The following is an 18,260-nucleotide window of genomic DNA, read 5'->3' on the forward strand; positions in this document are numbered from 1 at the left end:
ATGGTCACACCATACGCAATTGTGAGAGACTCTTTTTTTCAATTAGTGAATAATTCCACTGAGTTTGAGTTGACAACTTTGAAGCAATAACAGTGGGTTTGTCTTGTGCACCAATTCTGTGAAAAACCACAGTGCCAATTCCGTAGGGAACAGGCAGGTCACAGATTGCAAGCAAATGAGATTGGAGGGGATGCACACCTTGATTTTGTCACATGACCTAAATACTGTAGTTCAGTTTGGAAAAAGTCACACTTTTTGAAATGACACTTGAGTCCTGCTTCTGACAACACTTGAAAAAGACTATACAAATTGGCAATGTGTTCCTTTGTTGTACGACCTGAGACGACAATATTGTCGAGGTAGTTTGAACAAAATAGCGCTTTTTTGCAGTCAGCTGTTCCAAGTAATGTTGAAAAATGGCATGTGCGGAAGCACTGCCGAAGGGCAAACACAAATACTCAAACAGTCCTAAGTGTGTATTTATAAAAAACAGTTTCTGTGATTCTTCATCCAATGGAAACTGCAAGTAGGCATCACGCAAATCTAACATACAAAAGTAATATCCTGCACCAAGCCTGGCCGTGAGCTCCTTGGGGTGAGGTAACAGATAAGTGTCAACTAGTGTCTGTGTGTTGACTGTAGACTTGAAGTCAACAGAAATGCGTATGCGACCAGAAGGCTTAGGCAACAAAATGAGAGGACTTACCCATTGACTAGCTTGAATGGGAGCAATTACATTATCTTGCAATTCTTTCAATTCACTGGCTACTTTGTTTCTTATAGTAACTGGAACGGGGTGGGCCCGGAAAAACTTTGGGTGTGCTTTGTCTTGCACTGTAACATGTGCTACGAAGTTATTAGCCTTTCACATTCCTTTAGCTTTTCCCATTCCTTCTGAAAATAATCCAGGAAATCATTAGCAAGCTAGCTATGCTGTCTTTTGGCTCAAAAGCAGACACTGAAATTACTTAGTCTTCGATGTTAAGTTCAAACAAATCAAAGGCATCTAAACCAAATATGTCTTCACTGTCTCTTGATTTCAGCACAGTAAAGTTCACTACCCTAGTGTGCGATTTGTAAGTGGCAGGCAAATTGCACTGCCCACGCACTGGAATTTCCTGTCTGTTCCAAGCAGTGAGGTGCCTGCTAGATTTAGAAAGGAGTGATGAGCCTAACAATTGGTACATGGCACGATTAAGTAAAGTTACTGAGGCATCTGTGGCTAACTGGAAGTTCGCACGATGGCCAGCAATTCATAATGAGACAAATAGTTTGTTAGACTGTTGTTCACAGCACTAGGGTGAGAAGGCAGCACAGTCTTAATCTTACTTTCGTCAGAACTTGTTGTAGGTTTTGAAAACACAGTGTTCACTGCATGTGCACAAGCCTGTTTTTTTCTGGGACCAGGCAAAATTGGCGTTTTTGTGCCGTTGCAAACAAACTGCTTGGACATTGCCATTTCGTCCCACACATGTAACACGTTGCGTTATGTGAGGGGCAGTCCTGTGTTTTATGACAAGCAAAACATCTCGGGCAAGAATTCACTAAGTTCACAGGTCTGTTTACCTCTCTACATGGCTGTCCGTGCAGCTGTGTACGAGTTCGTTGTTGTGGCTACTTGGGGCGGTCGCGAAAAAGCCTGACAAATCGGGGTGTAGTCAAACTTATTGGTCGCTATGGCACTGTATCATATTGCTCTAAGATTTGCAATACTTGGGTAATTGATGGCCAGAGTACTTTAAGATCTGTTCCCGTATTCTGCTACCTGGAACATTTAATGTTATTGCATCACGTGTCATTAAATCACTGTAAAAGTTGACACAACTACACTTAAATTTACATTTCATGTCTGTGTACCACTGGTGGTGTGTCGGTTCCAGCTTTTTCTGCAAGTGAAAGAACTAATATCTAGTTCCAGCTATTTGGACTTGCTGGTCATAGTATTAGATTATTGCAGCAACTACTTTGTTATAGACAAGTTTGTCGAGAGACACGGTTGGGAATGGTTTTTGTGTTAACTTGAACACTGGCGAAATCGCAATCAAAAGGAAGTATTACAACTTTGCAGTACCTTGAACACGATGAACTTGACAGTGTTCTTGGAACTGAGTCAGGTATTCAATCCATTCCTCCTCTGTTTCCTTAAATTGTCAAAATGTTGGTATACTGGTCGGCTGCACTTGTTGGGCTACTTGGTTGGTCGGTTGTGGTTGTGCAGTTGGTGCAGCTTGCACAGCCACTAGTTGTTGTACCGTAATCAGTAAGGTAGTGAATTGTTGGTTCTGAAACTGAAAAACTTTTGTTAAATCCGACACACTGGCCATCTGTGGCTGAGGCGGGGGCACAGGGTTGAAGGGTTGGGGAATTCGTGGTTTACGAAAATATGTTATATCAAAAAGCAAGCAAAGCCTCTGAAAAGAGAAATTTGATTAGTTCTGTGGCTCCCCTCCTGGAATACATCCAAGAACACTGTAGTGCTTCGAGAATTTCCGCATAAATTCTAGAACCACTCGTCCTTTTACCATCTCGAACACATGATATTTTAAGAATAAGTGTGAGAGAACATACATCCTGCTCGACCCGTTTGTGTGTGCAGGCTGGAAAGAAGTCACGAGCACAAGGTAGACGCAGTGGTTGAACAGCATCGACAAGTGTTTACCGCTTGTGCCACAGAAGACATATCGGAAGAACAAGGAGTGTTTATGTATCTTATGGTGTTTTATATCGTTGTCTATTGCAACGAGGAAAAAGAAGAACAGTTGAATCATTGTTAATTGTACTTCACATATTGTACTCGCTAGAGGCAAGACAAGTTCATATATTATGTGGTTGTTAAACCAAATATATTGCAGATGTATTTAATTGAGACTAAAGCAAGATGAATTGGTTGATTTCTTATCATTTGAATATTAATGTGAGAAATGGTGAATATGTTACTTGCGGAAGTTGAAATACATCATGACTGAACTACAGGTATTATTCAAGTACTAAATTATTTGAAAAATAGAGAGTCTTATAAATTACCGTAACCAGCATTATTCTTCGGAGAAGAAGGTTTTAGAGATCGACAGAGCCGGCAATCCAGAGAAGAAGATCGGCTGTGGAGATCAAGTAAGTCAACCGATGTGAGAGAAGTTTGAATTTTGCAATCAAACTTCACATTGCTTCTTATCGTCAGACATCATTGGAACACAACAACAAATTAGCTAATAGAAACACTTGAATACGAGCACACCGCAAGCTAAAGCCCAAAAGAAGAAAGAAAAATCTTTGGCCAAGTTGATTAACTCCGCTCACCACTGAATTATCCTCGTGCACCATTGTAGAGTCGTGTACTGCAAGGAAACATGATTTATACAGTTTTTTATTTACATGAACTGGAAACATTTACTTAACTTGAATCGAGTCCATGTTTTGTGGTATAAGCTCATCAGTAATAGTCCTCTTGCAGACTGATGTAAAGCACAATTCTGGTTGTAGTAAATTAGTCCTGCTATAGTTGCTAATCTGGTCACTACGCCCTGTCATAGTGTGTGACGAACTAAACATGCTCTGCAGGTACACAGAGAGATGCCAAACTGTATGATTGAATGAGAAAGGCATTACGGAAAGTGGCGGCCTAAATACATGCTGTCAAGAGGGTGTTGGCAGCATGTTGCTTGTGAATATGTCTCTGGCCTCTCTCATGATAGATGCACTTGATCCAGTGCCCACTAATCTATCTTCGCGCTTCATCTTTGCTGACCGGTGTGCTGCAGACAACTTGTGCCAGCACATGTACATAATACAGAATAGTAGCTTATAATGGGTATGGCATTGTGAAATATACTTCTATAAGACATGATATAGATTGGAATGCATAGTTAAAAGGTAGCTAACCAACACCTCTGAAACCAGGGCATATGTTGAAATAATCGCATAAATTTTGTGACAATTAGATTATGTTTAAATTGGTTAGGCTTTGCTATTTTTCCCGACTTAACTATCACTTCAGAAACCACAATGTGTTGTGAATAAACAGTGCCATACATCAGTTGATAACATCTCCCTGCAAATCAAAGTTAATCCATTTTTTTCAAAATAATATGCCCACAATTCCCATCTAGTTCATATTTCTTTTACAGGAGGCATCACATCAGTAATGGTTTGAAGGTAGTGTGTATATTATATGGAAAGCATGCTACTATAGCTCTACTTTATAGTTGACAACTTTCCTTTTGTTCAGATTAACACAGAACTTAGGCAGAAATCAACATTTTATAAGATTACATAACTATGAAGAATACTGCTTACTGTACAGTTATTGTTATGGAAGAAAGCTTATTGTGCAGTGTTTGTGAATCCTGCTCAAAAGCTGACACCTTGTCAGCATCGTTATATCTCAGTTACAGGTTTTTCCTTTCTCGCCATTAACATTATTTCATTGAGTGTAAATAGTGGGGAATTTATAATTATCATAATGCGAAAGGTGGTAAGAATTGACATTCTCAACTTTGAGAAATTGAAGGGACCAATAAAAAATATTGTAAACAGGGATAAAATATTAATTCTGGAAGCATAAAGTGGTATGACTCTATATATTGTTAATGTAGCTTAAGATAATAATACGGCAGTGTTGAATCAAGGAGCCAGCATGTTAAGAAATTAAAGCCAGACCCAAAGGGGGTGTTAAAAGAAGATGAGGATGATGATGATGATTGGTTTGTGGGGCACTCAACTGTGTGGTTATTAGTGCCCATACAAATTTCCAACCTTTGCTCAGTCCAATCTCACCACTTTCATGAATGATGATGAAATGATGAGTACAACACAAACACCCAGCCATATCAAGGCAGGCGAAAATCCCTGACCCTGCCGGGAATTGAACCTGGGACCCAGTGCTCGGGAAGTGGAATGCGACCGCGGGACCACTAGCTGCAGACTGGTAACTGAAGAGATGAGTTGGTGAGCTTGTATCTCTTTCAGCAATAGCCTGTAAAATAGTGCAAGAAGATTTCCTTCTATATTTCTTCTATTATTCACTGCATCAGAAGATCAAAAAGTATCCTGTATCAACTTTTAATTAGTGTATTGCCAAAGCAGTTGGTTCAGAAGGGAGTAGAACTAAATAAAGGCACATATGCATCATCTGCAGTTGGAAACTGAGCTCATAATTTTCCTCAGAAGTTGTCATAAGTAGAATAGATGACAAATCCAGCTAGAACGTGCAAGGCCTGTTGGGAACAAGGAATGTAGATCATAGAAAACAGACCTCTGTCTTCCTGAGTGATTTGAAAAATTCCACGCCACAATGACAGTTTCTAATACATAAAAATGAGAAAAGATAGACACAAGCATTTCACAATAAAACACATTATTCTTAAGATGAATGTTCGACAGTGTCTTGTGAGTGATTTTAATTGAGTAGCCAACTCTTCTTTGTGAATAATAAAAATGCTACACATTTCAGTAAAAATTAAAATCCTGAGAAATAGTATCCTTAGAATCATATCTACTAATTGCTTTATACCATGCCTGTTGTAAATACACAGTTATTCCTAAGGAAGAAAGATGGAAGTTCATCACAATTATTACGTAGTAAATGCATTCGTAACAATATTTTAAAAAGTTAGGTTGCCACTCACCATGTAGAGAAGGCACTGAGTCACAAACTGGCACAACAAAAAAGACAGCTCTACATTTAAGCTTTCAGACAAAAAAAATCCTTTCTCAGAAATAAAAAAATCTTGCATTCACACAAGGACAACTTTCACACACATGGCTGCTACATATGGCCACTGTCAGAGGAATTACTCATCAATGCAGTGCTCCAGATGTTTGCAGCAAGATTGTACAGAAGAATTTCTGGCATGGAACTCATAGCAGCCATCAAAGACAAAGTATTGTATGTGGTGAATCAGCTTAATTTGGATGAGTGTGATGACAGAGTTGTTTAGAGTTTGCCTACAAGTAGGAAAAGAGGGATGAATAGAAGAAGGAGAGGTTATGGAGCAGTGAGGACAGTGTCTTAGCTCTCAGCATAGATAATAAAACTGCTATAACAAGGTGAGAGGTTTAGGATCATGGTGTTTTATGGAGGCATCACCTAGGTGGCCGCCATATGAACAGACTTAAGTTAGTTAGTTAGTTACATGTTCCATAGATCATTATTTGAACGATTCTTTTTTCAAAATGAACAAGTTAATTTACAGAATATGTATACATGATAAGTGTGTTAAATGTTAAAGACGATCTATGTCTCGAAAAGCCAGGTATATATCCCATTTCATGCGAATATGGCATGTTTTGCATTGGGCCAATTATCAGAACTGAAGGAGAGATGCAAGAAACATAAGTGACATATCCAGCTAAAACAGCCAAGCAAATCAGCTGTTGCTGAGCACTGCCTTGAATGTAATCATGAAATGAAATCTAATGAGACCAGTATCATAGTGTGAAAGCTAAGTTTCTGGGACAGTATAATTAAATAATATATCGAAATAAAGATGTCAGGAAACTTAATTAAAGGGAGGTAGGTTTCAATAAGCAAATCTTGGGGTCCCTCAATTTATTAAAATCTCACCAACCGTCACATCCATTGGAGCTTAAAAATGGTAAAGGAATTTGCATTTCATAGAGTATTAGTGCATGCTCTGTGAAACAAACGAGCACAGTGGACATCGGGAACTGAACTCAGCTGTAAATAGCAGCATGAGGCCAACAGTAGCTCACAGTCTGGTTGGAAACCAGGTAGTGAATACACATAATAGCAGCACCAGAAGAAAATGGGTGAGTCAGTTGTTGAAACATTATGCAAAAAATGGAAACAACCAATCAACTGGACAGCAGAAAGCACACTATTAGAGGTGGTTTGTTTATCTCCAGTTTTTTTTATGACTGTTACAATACTACATTTAAACACACTATCTGTTCAAAAAGTTCAATGACTGATCTTATTCCTGCCGTATAAGTTATGTCAGTGCAGTAAGTTCGGTGGCAGCAGCTTAAACCAACAATTGTAAAACAACAGACAAGCAATGGTAACTGTTATCCAGATTTTCTCAACAGGGTCAGTAACCCTTTTTGGTGAATGTTGTACCACCTGCAGGAAGAAAGCACATTGTTCAGGTCTCCCATTGAGGTGATAACTTTATTTAAAAGCAATATTTCACCATTGCTAGAGTATTATTTACAAGTTCCAATGTTTGATGGGCAAAGATAGATCAGTACAGTAATGTCCTCACCAAACATTTCTATCCCAGTACCAAAAGTCCTGCTTATAATGTACTAACGTGATTTTAATTGTAATGCTTTCCACCTTACACATTTGGCATTTTTTAGTAATTATTGCAAAGTTTTTCTTCATCCCTACATCTCATTTAATACCATGTTAATAGTTGAAAGTAAACAAAAAAATGCTAAAATGCTTACTTCAGCCTGGATAACACCAATGTGTGGAAACACCTAATGTAAAACATTGGGTGCTACCTTTTTTTTTCTCGTGGAAGTAAAAATAAGATAGCTAAGATTTAAGATTATTCCTCATAAATTGTTCATGGATCTCTCTCTCTCTCTCTCTCTCTCTCTCTCTCTCTCTCTCTCTCTCTCTGATAAAGAAGCCTTTTGTTTTATTAATAATAAGACAAAAGACAAAAACAAGTCCTCAGATTAACTTTCTAGATTGTAGATTGTACCTTAGGCATTGGTACAATGCACTACATCAGCATTTTTTCTTCTGTTGTGCCTTTCATCTAAGCAAATCTAAATACATAACTCTCTTAATATTGCATAAATTATTTTTTTCCATTCTGAATGGCACTCAAATGCCATAATAAGCTTTTGTATGGTAAGTGGCAACAGAGATGCTTGTTCTGCTTTCAGTTTAATCAAAACAGAACACAGAAGTTGTTGTTTGTATACTAAAGTCTATATACTGAGATGACAAAGACACAACCACAGTGAACAATGGTCAATAATACAAATCTGTTACTCAGTGGTTTTCAAGTATTCAAACTTGGTTCACATGATAATGGGTGAATGTAATAGGCACACCAGTTCCGTCTCCACAGTGTTGTTGCAGGTAATAAGACAAAATTCACTATTATTTATCAACCATTGTTCATGTGCAGCAGATTGGATTAGGTAATTAAATAAACAATTGATAGCAATGGTATTTTTACAGAAACATTTTTACAGTTTAGTCCCCACTTTTTTAAAAACGGAATTGGGATTCCTAAAACCTAATATAAACACTGATAATTTCAAAAATTCCCTGTACTTTGTAGTGGGGGTGTTTCAGTAACCAACCATAACTACTACTACTACTACTACTACTACTACATCATTATTTGTGAATTAATAACAGCCCATAACCAAATATGATTGGGTAAGTACTGAGCAGATTCTGAAAATTTATTAAAAATATTTTAAACATGTAACTTAATGTAAGTTTCCCGTTTTTACCAGTAAGTTGTTTCTGACATAAAATATTGCTGTATAGCCGTGTAGGTTAACAAAAGTGAGTATCTCCTCTATTTTTCAGAATTTCACTGATGCAACATGAATGTCTTGAAATCGTTATGCTGTAGGAGATGTGTGACAGAATAATGCCAGAATAGGCGTACACCATCTTAAGTTAAGCATTAGTGACTGCAACTACCAGTTTTCATATAAGACAGCACACATGACTATTCTCTTGCAGTCTTAGATAATATGTTCCTTTCACTTTAAAGTGGAATCAGTATTAAAGTCTCACTAACATACTTTTTACAACTTAAGTTAATCCTAGAATTAGTTCCTGTGTTTTATCAGGATTTTATTTGTCTCATAAGATACATGTTGCAGATCATCTGATCATGTTGTATAGGAGGTACATCAGTTTTTGGCTTATGATATACATAGTTGCAGGAGGGTTCATTACAATAAAACCAATTCATTGCTGATTCTAATTTTTCTTGAGTTGCCTAGTGGATGTCTATGCTGTTTTGGTGTGTATTAAAACAATATTGTATCACCTGCATAACATGTTACCATATTAGCTTCTGTATGGGAATTACACCAATGAAAAGAAATGGACCAAGGATTGAGCCCTCCATCACACTACTCCCAACCTCCTTCAGTCAAGAGCATCTGTTTTTAACTGTGATGATGTGCCTTGTCGCTTAAACACGACTTGATTAGAACTAAAGGTAAGTTGTGTATACCATAAAATTCCAGTGTTGCTAATAGGATGGTAAAGATTATATAGTCATAAACTTTACTGAAATCACAAAGTACAACAGACACCAGATCCTTATTCTCAAAAGCTGTTAGCACTTAAGTGACTGCTGTAGTAGCGTTTTGACCGTGTTGGAATCCAGACTGTTGGAGAGGTCATGCTATTTGAAGTAGTTATTTAGCTAACTGTACATAACTGAAAACTGGCGTAACTTAGCATTTTGAGTACATCAAGGAAAAGTCCAGACATATTGAAAATGAAAAATAAGTGGCTGACAGAAAATATTTATTGTCTTTCTTAAGTTTATTATTATTATTATTATTATTATTATTACTACTACTACTACTACTACGTCATTATTTGTGAATTAATAACAACCCATACTTCTGAGATTGTAGAACTTTGACACAGTGTTTACAAGTTGCTTTGGAGTGATGAAGATACTATGGAAAGCATCCATTACAATTGGCCCAGAACCAAGCGGAATGTATGTGTATCATTTTGTTTGAACTTGTGTTTCAGCTGTATTAAGTAATTATTGACTGTCTCTTGCTCCAGAAGTATGTCTTGTGCCTGGACTTGGAAATGTTGTTATTTGAAAATATCCCGTGCTGCTTTGCATTTGTTGGGAGTACCTATACGTTGTAGCTGCAATCCACCTTGGAATACTGGCATGTAACAATTGTATAGTCCCCAGTGGAATGTTATGCTACTCTTCAATTGCAACCTCTTCTAACTCATGTAGTAATGAGGGAGGCAGAAATCTGCTCCGGAGTTGGCACTGCAACACCGCCCACAAGGGCTCAATAATGTTCAAGTCCGGGAACTGTGCTGGCCAGGGAAGATGCTGCAGCTCAGTTGTGTACTCCTCATACCACAATTCTATTGTCCTGCCTGTGTGAATGGGTGCATTATCATACTGAAATATGTCATCATCTTTGGGCAACATCATTTGAATCTGGTGCACCTGATCACCTAAAATGATACCATAATAATGGGCTGTAACATGGCCTTTGAGAGTAATGATGGAACTAGCAGAATACCATGATATGGCTGCCCACACCATCACATTTCCACCTCCATGTGTAACCAGTGGAATCAAGCAGCCAGGATTGTAGGCTTCTTTTAATGTTCTCCAGACGTAAACCTAGCCCGATGTTGGAAATAACGAAAATGTTGTCTTTGTGGACCATATGATGTGTTTCCACTGATCAGCCATCCAGGATATATGCTGCTGACATCATGCTTTACGTTGGTTGTTGTCACTAAAGGTTTCGATATAGCAGCTCGTCCATGAATATTCACTTTCTGGAGTTCTTGGAGGATAGTGTTGATATATATTGGGTTTTGAAGATGGCTATTGAGCTCTGCAGTCACTTTAGCCACCATAGTTGTGTTGATTTGACACAATTCATGTTAGCGTATGACAGTCTCTTTCATTTAGTTTTGATTTGTACTTACTATTATATTTACACAATAATGTCTTACTATGTTTTGTGTAGGCTGTCGTGATTGTTGAAACAGTTGATAAGTTGGCTGTTTTGGTTACTGATGCTCCAGCTAATCAGGCCCCCACAATCTGCCTTCTGTGGAACTCTGTTAGGTCTTTCATTACACTTCAGCCTCGGCCTCTGAATGCAAGTTATGGCGTGTGCACTACTCATAAACAACCTACACTGATGCCTGGTCCATAATGAACACACACAGTCCAGCGCAACACGGGCCTTGCCTGTGTTGTTGACCGTCAAACACAACCATCCTGTTACACTACTACCACTGTTCACATTATTTTGCCTATCCCCTGTGTGTGTGTGTGTGTGTGTGTGTGTGTGTGTGTGTGTTTGAACAGTTTATCAATTTTGTCTTTGCAGCATGCCATAAATAATTTGCAATGTTATATTTGTATCTGGCATATAAATCCAGTGAGATATAGTGCAGTCATATCACAAATTGGATATTGCCTAATACTTAGTGCTGAAACTGCCAAATGTGCCCACGCAAATTTGGTAGTTACAGCACTAAGTATTAGACAATAGTCGGTTTGTGATATGACTGCACTATATCTCACTGTATTTATATGCCAGATACAAATACAACATTGCAAATTGTCTGTGGCACGCTACAAAGACAAAATTGACAAATTGTCCAAGTAGATGAAAGGGAGACAAAAAAGTTAAGGTTTTAGCAAAAAATGGCACCACACTCTGAAAAAGATGGTAGATTTATGTATTAAAAAAGACATATGACATTTTAGATTAAAATGATTGTCGTTAGTATTGCAAATGATTGTGAACTTAGAAATGAACTGAAAATAAACTGTCAGTTTGGAGAAAATGAGAGTAACAAATGGGATTATTAAGCAAAAAGTGTACAGACTTAATAGTTTGCACATGAAGTTTGTGCTTGATTCAACCACTAGAGACCACCGGGCCTGCTAGTACGACAGCAGTTGCTGCACTCCCTGTTAGAACTAATTACTATGTAGGCCAGAGTGCAAGGCTCTGCCAGCCACTGGTGTGTTGTCTGTTATATATATTTTGTCTTTCATGTGTTTATGCTTTTTCATGTTATAAGGTTGCAGTGTTCTTGGGTTAGAACAATTAGTATTAACCAACACTGTTCATTTTTCTGTTGCACTTAATTTTTTTCAAGGTATATAAACATTGTTAAATTTATGTAACATGCCATTACTGAGTAACTACTGCAGGATATTTTAACAGCAAATTTCCACTACAGAAGAAAATAGCTGTGTAGACCAGATCCATAACTTTCATAGTGAACACGTTGAGTGTGCTCCATGAAAGTCTGGAAAACATGTTCCAAGTTAAAATTGGTCCAAAGTTTGTGTATATGAGCATACGGAACAAATGAGAATTCTTCATTGCTGCCCAGGGTAAGATTTGCCCCCCTCTAACCTTACAAATTAACAGGTATTGCATGTGTCTGTATCTTGTGTAGGTATGTAACGTGCACTTGTACTATGTAGTTGTTTTTTTTTTTTTTATGGAGTAAAAGGAAGAGAGGAGATAGGCTCCTGTGCTGGCACATAGTACACTACCCTTGGATAGACCTAGGAAGCTGCCTGACTTACCAAGTCTCTGATTTGTGTCATATGTCTTCATACTTAAGATAATGAGGAAAAAATCAGGAGACAGCCTAGGATATTGGTGTGTGGTCTGTGCTGACCAAAATACTTATACTACCACCTCTCCCCTTTGCTACAAAATATTTCTACTGAAACTTTTCTTTCCACCAAGAGGATTCAAACCAGTTGTCTTCAGTGAAGTCACCACCACCAAACTGATGTGTATTACCCACAATGGGTATTTAGAAGGGTTGAAATGTGTTTGGATATTCAAAATGAAATACACTGGAAAAATATGCAGATGACAAATGAAACAAAATAGAGCACACTTTGTGAACAGACACCGTTGTAGCAGTTATTCAATAGCCATGCTCATTTTTGTCTTCTATTATATTAGCCTCATGGTAAATAGTGTGGAGATAAAACCATAGCCCTACAAATCTTAGGGGGAATAAATTGAGACCATATGGTGGTGATGACTGTTTTTTAAAAGGAAAGCAGGGGAGGAGAGACAGTGTATAATTACCATGGGTGCCTAATATTCCAGTGTTATGGAGAACTTTGTCATGAGGGTACAGTTTTATATGATTTCAGTTATGTTAAGTGTTAAATTAGAGAAAATGGAAAATTGTTATTTAACATGGCAGAGATATTAATGGTTTCCATTATTCTATTACAAAGACCATCATGGTAAAACATACTATGGGACAGTGTACTGTATGTATGTCAGTAAAGAAATGTTGTTGTGTTTTTTACTATTAAACCAATAAATCTTCAGAGTAACTTACCCACAAGTTTTTTTTTTTTTTTTTTTTTTTTTTTTTCTTTTTTCATGTCACCGCATTTGGACATGAGTTCCACCAAGATGTCCAATCAATATGTTTGAGTTCTCTTCAGAAATGTGTGTACTTGCTGCCTGGCAACCATTATTGATTTTCTGTTTGTTTGCCAAGCACATTTAAGCCCTACTTCGCAATGTGTACTGCAGAGTTGTCCGTAATGCTCTTCCAGTAGCATTAAGAATTTTATTTTTTTATAGCTTTGACAAATAATTTTTTTTATATATTTGACAAATAAAGTTTTTTATATCTGATACATCATGTCAGTACAATCCTTCATCCTGAGTTGTAAATTTATTCATTTCAGACTTGCATTTCCTTATGTAAATTGGATGATTTTTCAACAGATAATGCATATATGTAGCTATCACACTTTGTTTTTTTTTTTTCTTCTTGACATGTAATTACTGGTAATTATACTATACAGCAGTTTACTATGTATCAGATTCCCTTCAAATTGCATATTTGAAGCATTAAAAAGGAGTCACTTGCCCCTGTAGTTTTTAAGGGAGTGAATTTTAAGTAAATATCTTGTGTCAGATACATTACTTTCTTAGTGATAGCTAGCCAAAAATAGTAAAAGGGTAAGAAGTACTCATTGTATTAAGAAATAAATCTTCAGATATGTGCAAGATGTCTTTTGTATATAATAAATAGTTATCTATTGTGTATAATAAATAGTTATGCATTATATATAATAAATAGTTATGTGGTGCAATAGCTACTGATAACTTTACTGCATAATCTGTAGAGAGGTTGTGGATATTACCTGTATATTTTAGAAACACAAGGGAGCTCAATTTTCACACTAGATTCATTAAATGAAGCATTTAACAGCTTTAGGTATACTGTTTGCAGTTTGAGAAGCCAGCTGCTCAGATACCTTGGAAGTCAATAGTCCTGGCATCAGTGCTCTGCTTTGGAGGCACAATTCTGCTTTTAGTGGGCAGCTTACTTGTGACTGGGCACATTGAAGCTAAGGTGAGCACCACAGAATAATAGTTTGCTTCATCTTGTTCGAAATGTGGCATATATTTAAACTGTATTTTCAAGTTTTGTGTTGCACTTACAAATCAGTTTACATTTTCAAAAGAAAAATAAAAAAAGGAAGAAAAATTCAGAGCAGTTTTAGAGAAATTTTACCAAAAGTTAGAGGAATGACATGACTGTGCTGGACTATAAAATTTTGATAAAGGGGTTACTGTATGTAGCCTGCTGGATTCTGCTAGTGCCATTTTCCTGGAAAATTTTGAGACTGTTATGGATTCAGTTAGCAGAGACTACCAGTTTTAATGGTGCGCAATCACTGGTTTCATGTTTAGAAAACTGATGTTGCTGCTCAACTTATCCCTACGATTGCACCCATCCACTATTGTCACAAATGTGAAGTTAGTTTGCACATAGAGGAATACTTTTAATTAAGTGTAAGACATAGCAACAAAGAGATCTGTTGAGTAGCAACTAGTAACAACAAACCTGAAGTAAAATTAATGGCTTGCAGTATTTTAACTTGTTTTTCCTCATGCCAGAAAAAAGTTAGTTTTAGACATACAAAATGTCCATAAAGTCCCTTCACAACTTCAAAATTTTATGACAACAGCAGTTGTTGAAATATTTTAACATTTCTTTTATTGTAATCAGTGTTTATAAAAGCTTTTTGACAATGTTTAATAGACCTCTATATGGGTGCCTTTAGTTTAGTTGCACATAGCACATAAAGACGGTACTCGATTTCTTGCCATGTTGGCTGTAGCATAGCATCATCAATGGTGGCAATGGCATTACAAATCCTTTGCTTCAAGTCAGCAATGTCCCATATCTGTGTTTGATACACAATATCTTTTACATACTCCCATAAAAAAAAGTCCAGCGGAGTGATATTTGGCAAACACTGTGGCCAAGGAATTGGCCTATCCCTCCCAATCCATCTGCCTGGAAATGTTTCATTGAGGAACTGACGAACATGCAGTCCCCAATGTGGTGGTGCACCATCTTGCTGGAAAATGATAGTTGGTTGTATAAGTCAGTCAATTGTGGTGCTCCATCTTCGGTCAGAAGGTCGAGGTGAACATCTGCAGTAATTGTTGACTCGAAAAATGGACCAATTATTTGGTTGCACATGTTTCCACACCACTTATTCACTTTTGGACTATCCTGGTGAAGCTCCCTAGTCACATGGAAGTGTTCAGATCCCCATATTCTCACATTGTGTCTGTTTAATGTCCCAGAAACATGAAAAGTTGCCTCGTTACTGAAACAAACTTGCATGAGGAATGCTTCATCCTCCGAAAGGCATTCCGACATGTTGAGTGCAAACTCTGCCCGTTTTGGCTCGTCATTTGGCTCAAGTGTCGGTAACAGTTGCACTTTGTAAGTGTACAACCATAAGTTCTTGTGAAAGATCTTATGCATAGTTGAACGTGGTAATTGCAACTGTCTGGCAGCAGCGCAGATGGACTTCATAGGTCAACGAGTGAAGACGTTTAAAACATGATCAATTTTTTCCTCAGATGTTCGTGGTCGCCTGCTCCTCCCTTTATCCAACACTGGCCCAGCCTCCATAAAATTTTTGTGCCATGCATGGACTGAAGGGCGTGGTGGTGGATCTTTTCCATACTTCATTCTGAATTTTCATTGAGTCTGAACATCCGATTTTGTCTCAATAAACCAGGACACATATTGTGCCTTCTCTTGAGGAGTTGCCATTTCATAGAGATTCAGTTCCTTCCATCAACAGAGTATCTGAAACACAAAATGTTAGTATATATAAAAACTTTAGTAAACAGCTATTACAGTAAAAGAAATTTTGTTAAAATATTACAACACCTGCCATTGTAATAAAATTTTGATGTTGTAAAGTGACTTTATGGACACCCTGTACTTTCATAATACTTCAATAGTTAATGCATTTTTGTATCTCCTTCTTTGTAAATTGGAATTAAAGATTCAGTAATTTTGTTGTCTCTCTCTTTTGTTCCAGTACGCGGATCGGACATGGCCTTTACTCATTTTGGGATCCATCATGTTTTTGCCAGGAGCATACCACATACGCATAGCATATTGTGCATTTCGACGATATCCGGGTTACTCATTTGATGATATACCTGAGTTTGATTGAAATTCCAGAACAGCAGAATCATCTAGTGTTCACTCAAATCTTGCAAAGACAGTTTCAAGAAATGGCTAGAAATGTTTCTCTTTTCACCTCCTGTGCACCAAAACACATTCTCTCAATATCTTTTTTTGTGAAGATCATCAATTAACATTGCACAATCAAATAGTATAAACAAGAAAAAACAAGCATCAAACAATGAGGTACAATAACAATCCATACAAAAAGTAAAAAGTAATATCCACCAGACATAACAAGTTAAGCATATTGAACTATCACACAAACTTGAAGTTAATCAGTAGGTTTGAGGGCTTTGAATTGGTAGACATGCTGTATTCTCATAAAGAGACAAATGAAACAGAAGTGAGCATTAATACTAACAGAAAGTAAAAGATGACCAGAAGCAACAAAAGACTCACTAGACTTCTTCCACACTGTTTTACTTAAGGCTTTAATATTTCATCCCTTGCCTGTTAGCAACTTTTTCGTGCCTCCTCACATCGCAGTTCATGAAGTATTGGCATTCAGTACAGTGTATGATTGCCCATGACTGTTTCAGTCTTCTGAATATGTCACTGTAGTACTGAAGCTTTCACATTATTTTGGCTTTCTACTACTTGGTCTGCTGATGCTTTGTCTGAGTTTACAGCCACAGTGAAGAAATTATGTAACTTATTACTACATAAAGGATCCGTGCATGTATAGCAAGTTCAATAATGCTGTGTGAGACTTCTTCATTGTGTCAGTAAGACAGTCAGTAAATATGCAGCTCACTTTTCGGACAGTGTTATAAGTGACTTCCAAGTGCTTTATTACGCGAAAAGGCAATATTCCATTATTCGATGGGCTTATTTTTGCTTTGTTTCATGCATGTGCATGCAGGTTTGCGTGCGTGTGTGTGTGTGTGTGTGTGTGTGTGTGTCTGTCTGTCTGTCTGTCTGTCAGAGAGAGAGAGAGAGAGAGAGATTGTTTTCTTGTGAAATTGTGGTTGTAAATTGTATATGTTAATGTTTTTGAATATTTATTTTTGTTTTAAATGGAGACAGATTTGAAAACCATTAAAATGAAAATTTGTCAAATATAATCAATTTTTAATGTGTCATTTGTTAACCTAATATCTGTACATCAGAAGTATAAGTTCTACATCTCCATGACATTATAGTAGTTGTACTAACTTCCACAGATACTCTGCTGGCCCCACAAAGGACTCCTTGTAGTTCAATATGTTCAGTAAGTGTGATCTCCCAGCTTCCTAAATCATTGAAAAAATATAAAAAAATTACACAGTGTGTGTTAAATATTAAACCAAAGTAACATGAACACTGGCAGCTGAGAGCGGCTAAAAAATCACTGATGATTATGCTTGGAAAATGATTGTGGTTGGAAAATAACACATCCAAATACTAGTGATTTGACTACATAAGTATTCATCTATCAACTTACTGTCCTGAAAAACAAACAACAATATGATGGCTGTAAATAAAGTAAGTGCCAATATAGTCCAGACACTTGCAGGAGCTTCGGCGTGCGCTAATAGAATATGGGAGCAATCGGGTAGCACCAGTGTTGGTGTGGAGTGTGCATTTGAGAGGCATCCAGTTGAGAGTGCTGTTGCTGTCTAGCATTCAGCTGAGGAGTGTCAATTCCACCCCTCTAAAGCATGTCTCCAGAAGGTGGTAAATATTTGTGGATTAAAATCAAGGTTGCTCGTGGCCAGAATACTTTACTGTATAGGGTGGTTGCACAGTGGGTCAATGCCTTTGTGCCACTCAGAATGAGACTGCAGATATGCACCACACAGATCAGCCATCCATTCTTCAAGATCAGATTGATGTTGTAAGTTGTCTCAGTTCCATACACCATTGATGTGCTGTCTGGGAATTACCGATAGAGGTTGGTCTCAGTCATGAAATGATGTGGCACATACTGATGAAATGTCTTAACATGAGGAAAATTGCATCCATTGTGTTTTCACATCAACTCATCGATGTACAGAAAGGGCACCGGTGTGCACTGACAGGCATCCAC

General features: G+C 37.4%; 1 protein-coding gene across 1 annotated transcript in view; it reads left to right on the forward strand.

The window, feature by feature from the left end:
• Positions 1-17,513, forward strand: part of LOC126423699 (uncharacterized) — a 44,624-nt gene extending 27,111 nt beyond the window's left edge. Inside the window, exons 3-4 of the mRNA XM_050087252.1 lie at positions 13,979-14,101; positions 16,101-17,513. Of these exons, the coding sequence (XP_049943209.1) occupies positions 13,979-14,101; positions 16,101-16,238 (261 nt within the window). The 3' untranslated portion in view covers positions 16,239-17,513. The remainder of the gene's footprint in view (positions 1-13,978; positions 14,102-16,100) is intronic.
• Positions 17,514-18,260: the final 747 nt, after the last annotated feature.

Source organism: Schistocerca serialis, chromosome 1 (genome assembly GCF_023864345.2).
Source record: "Schistocerca serialis cubense isolate TAMUIC-IGC-003099 chromosome 1, iqSchSeri2.2, whole genome shotgun sequence".
Lineage (NCBI taxonomy): Eukaryota > Metazoa > Arthropoda > Insecta > Orthoptera > Acrididae > Schistocerca > Schistocerca serialis.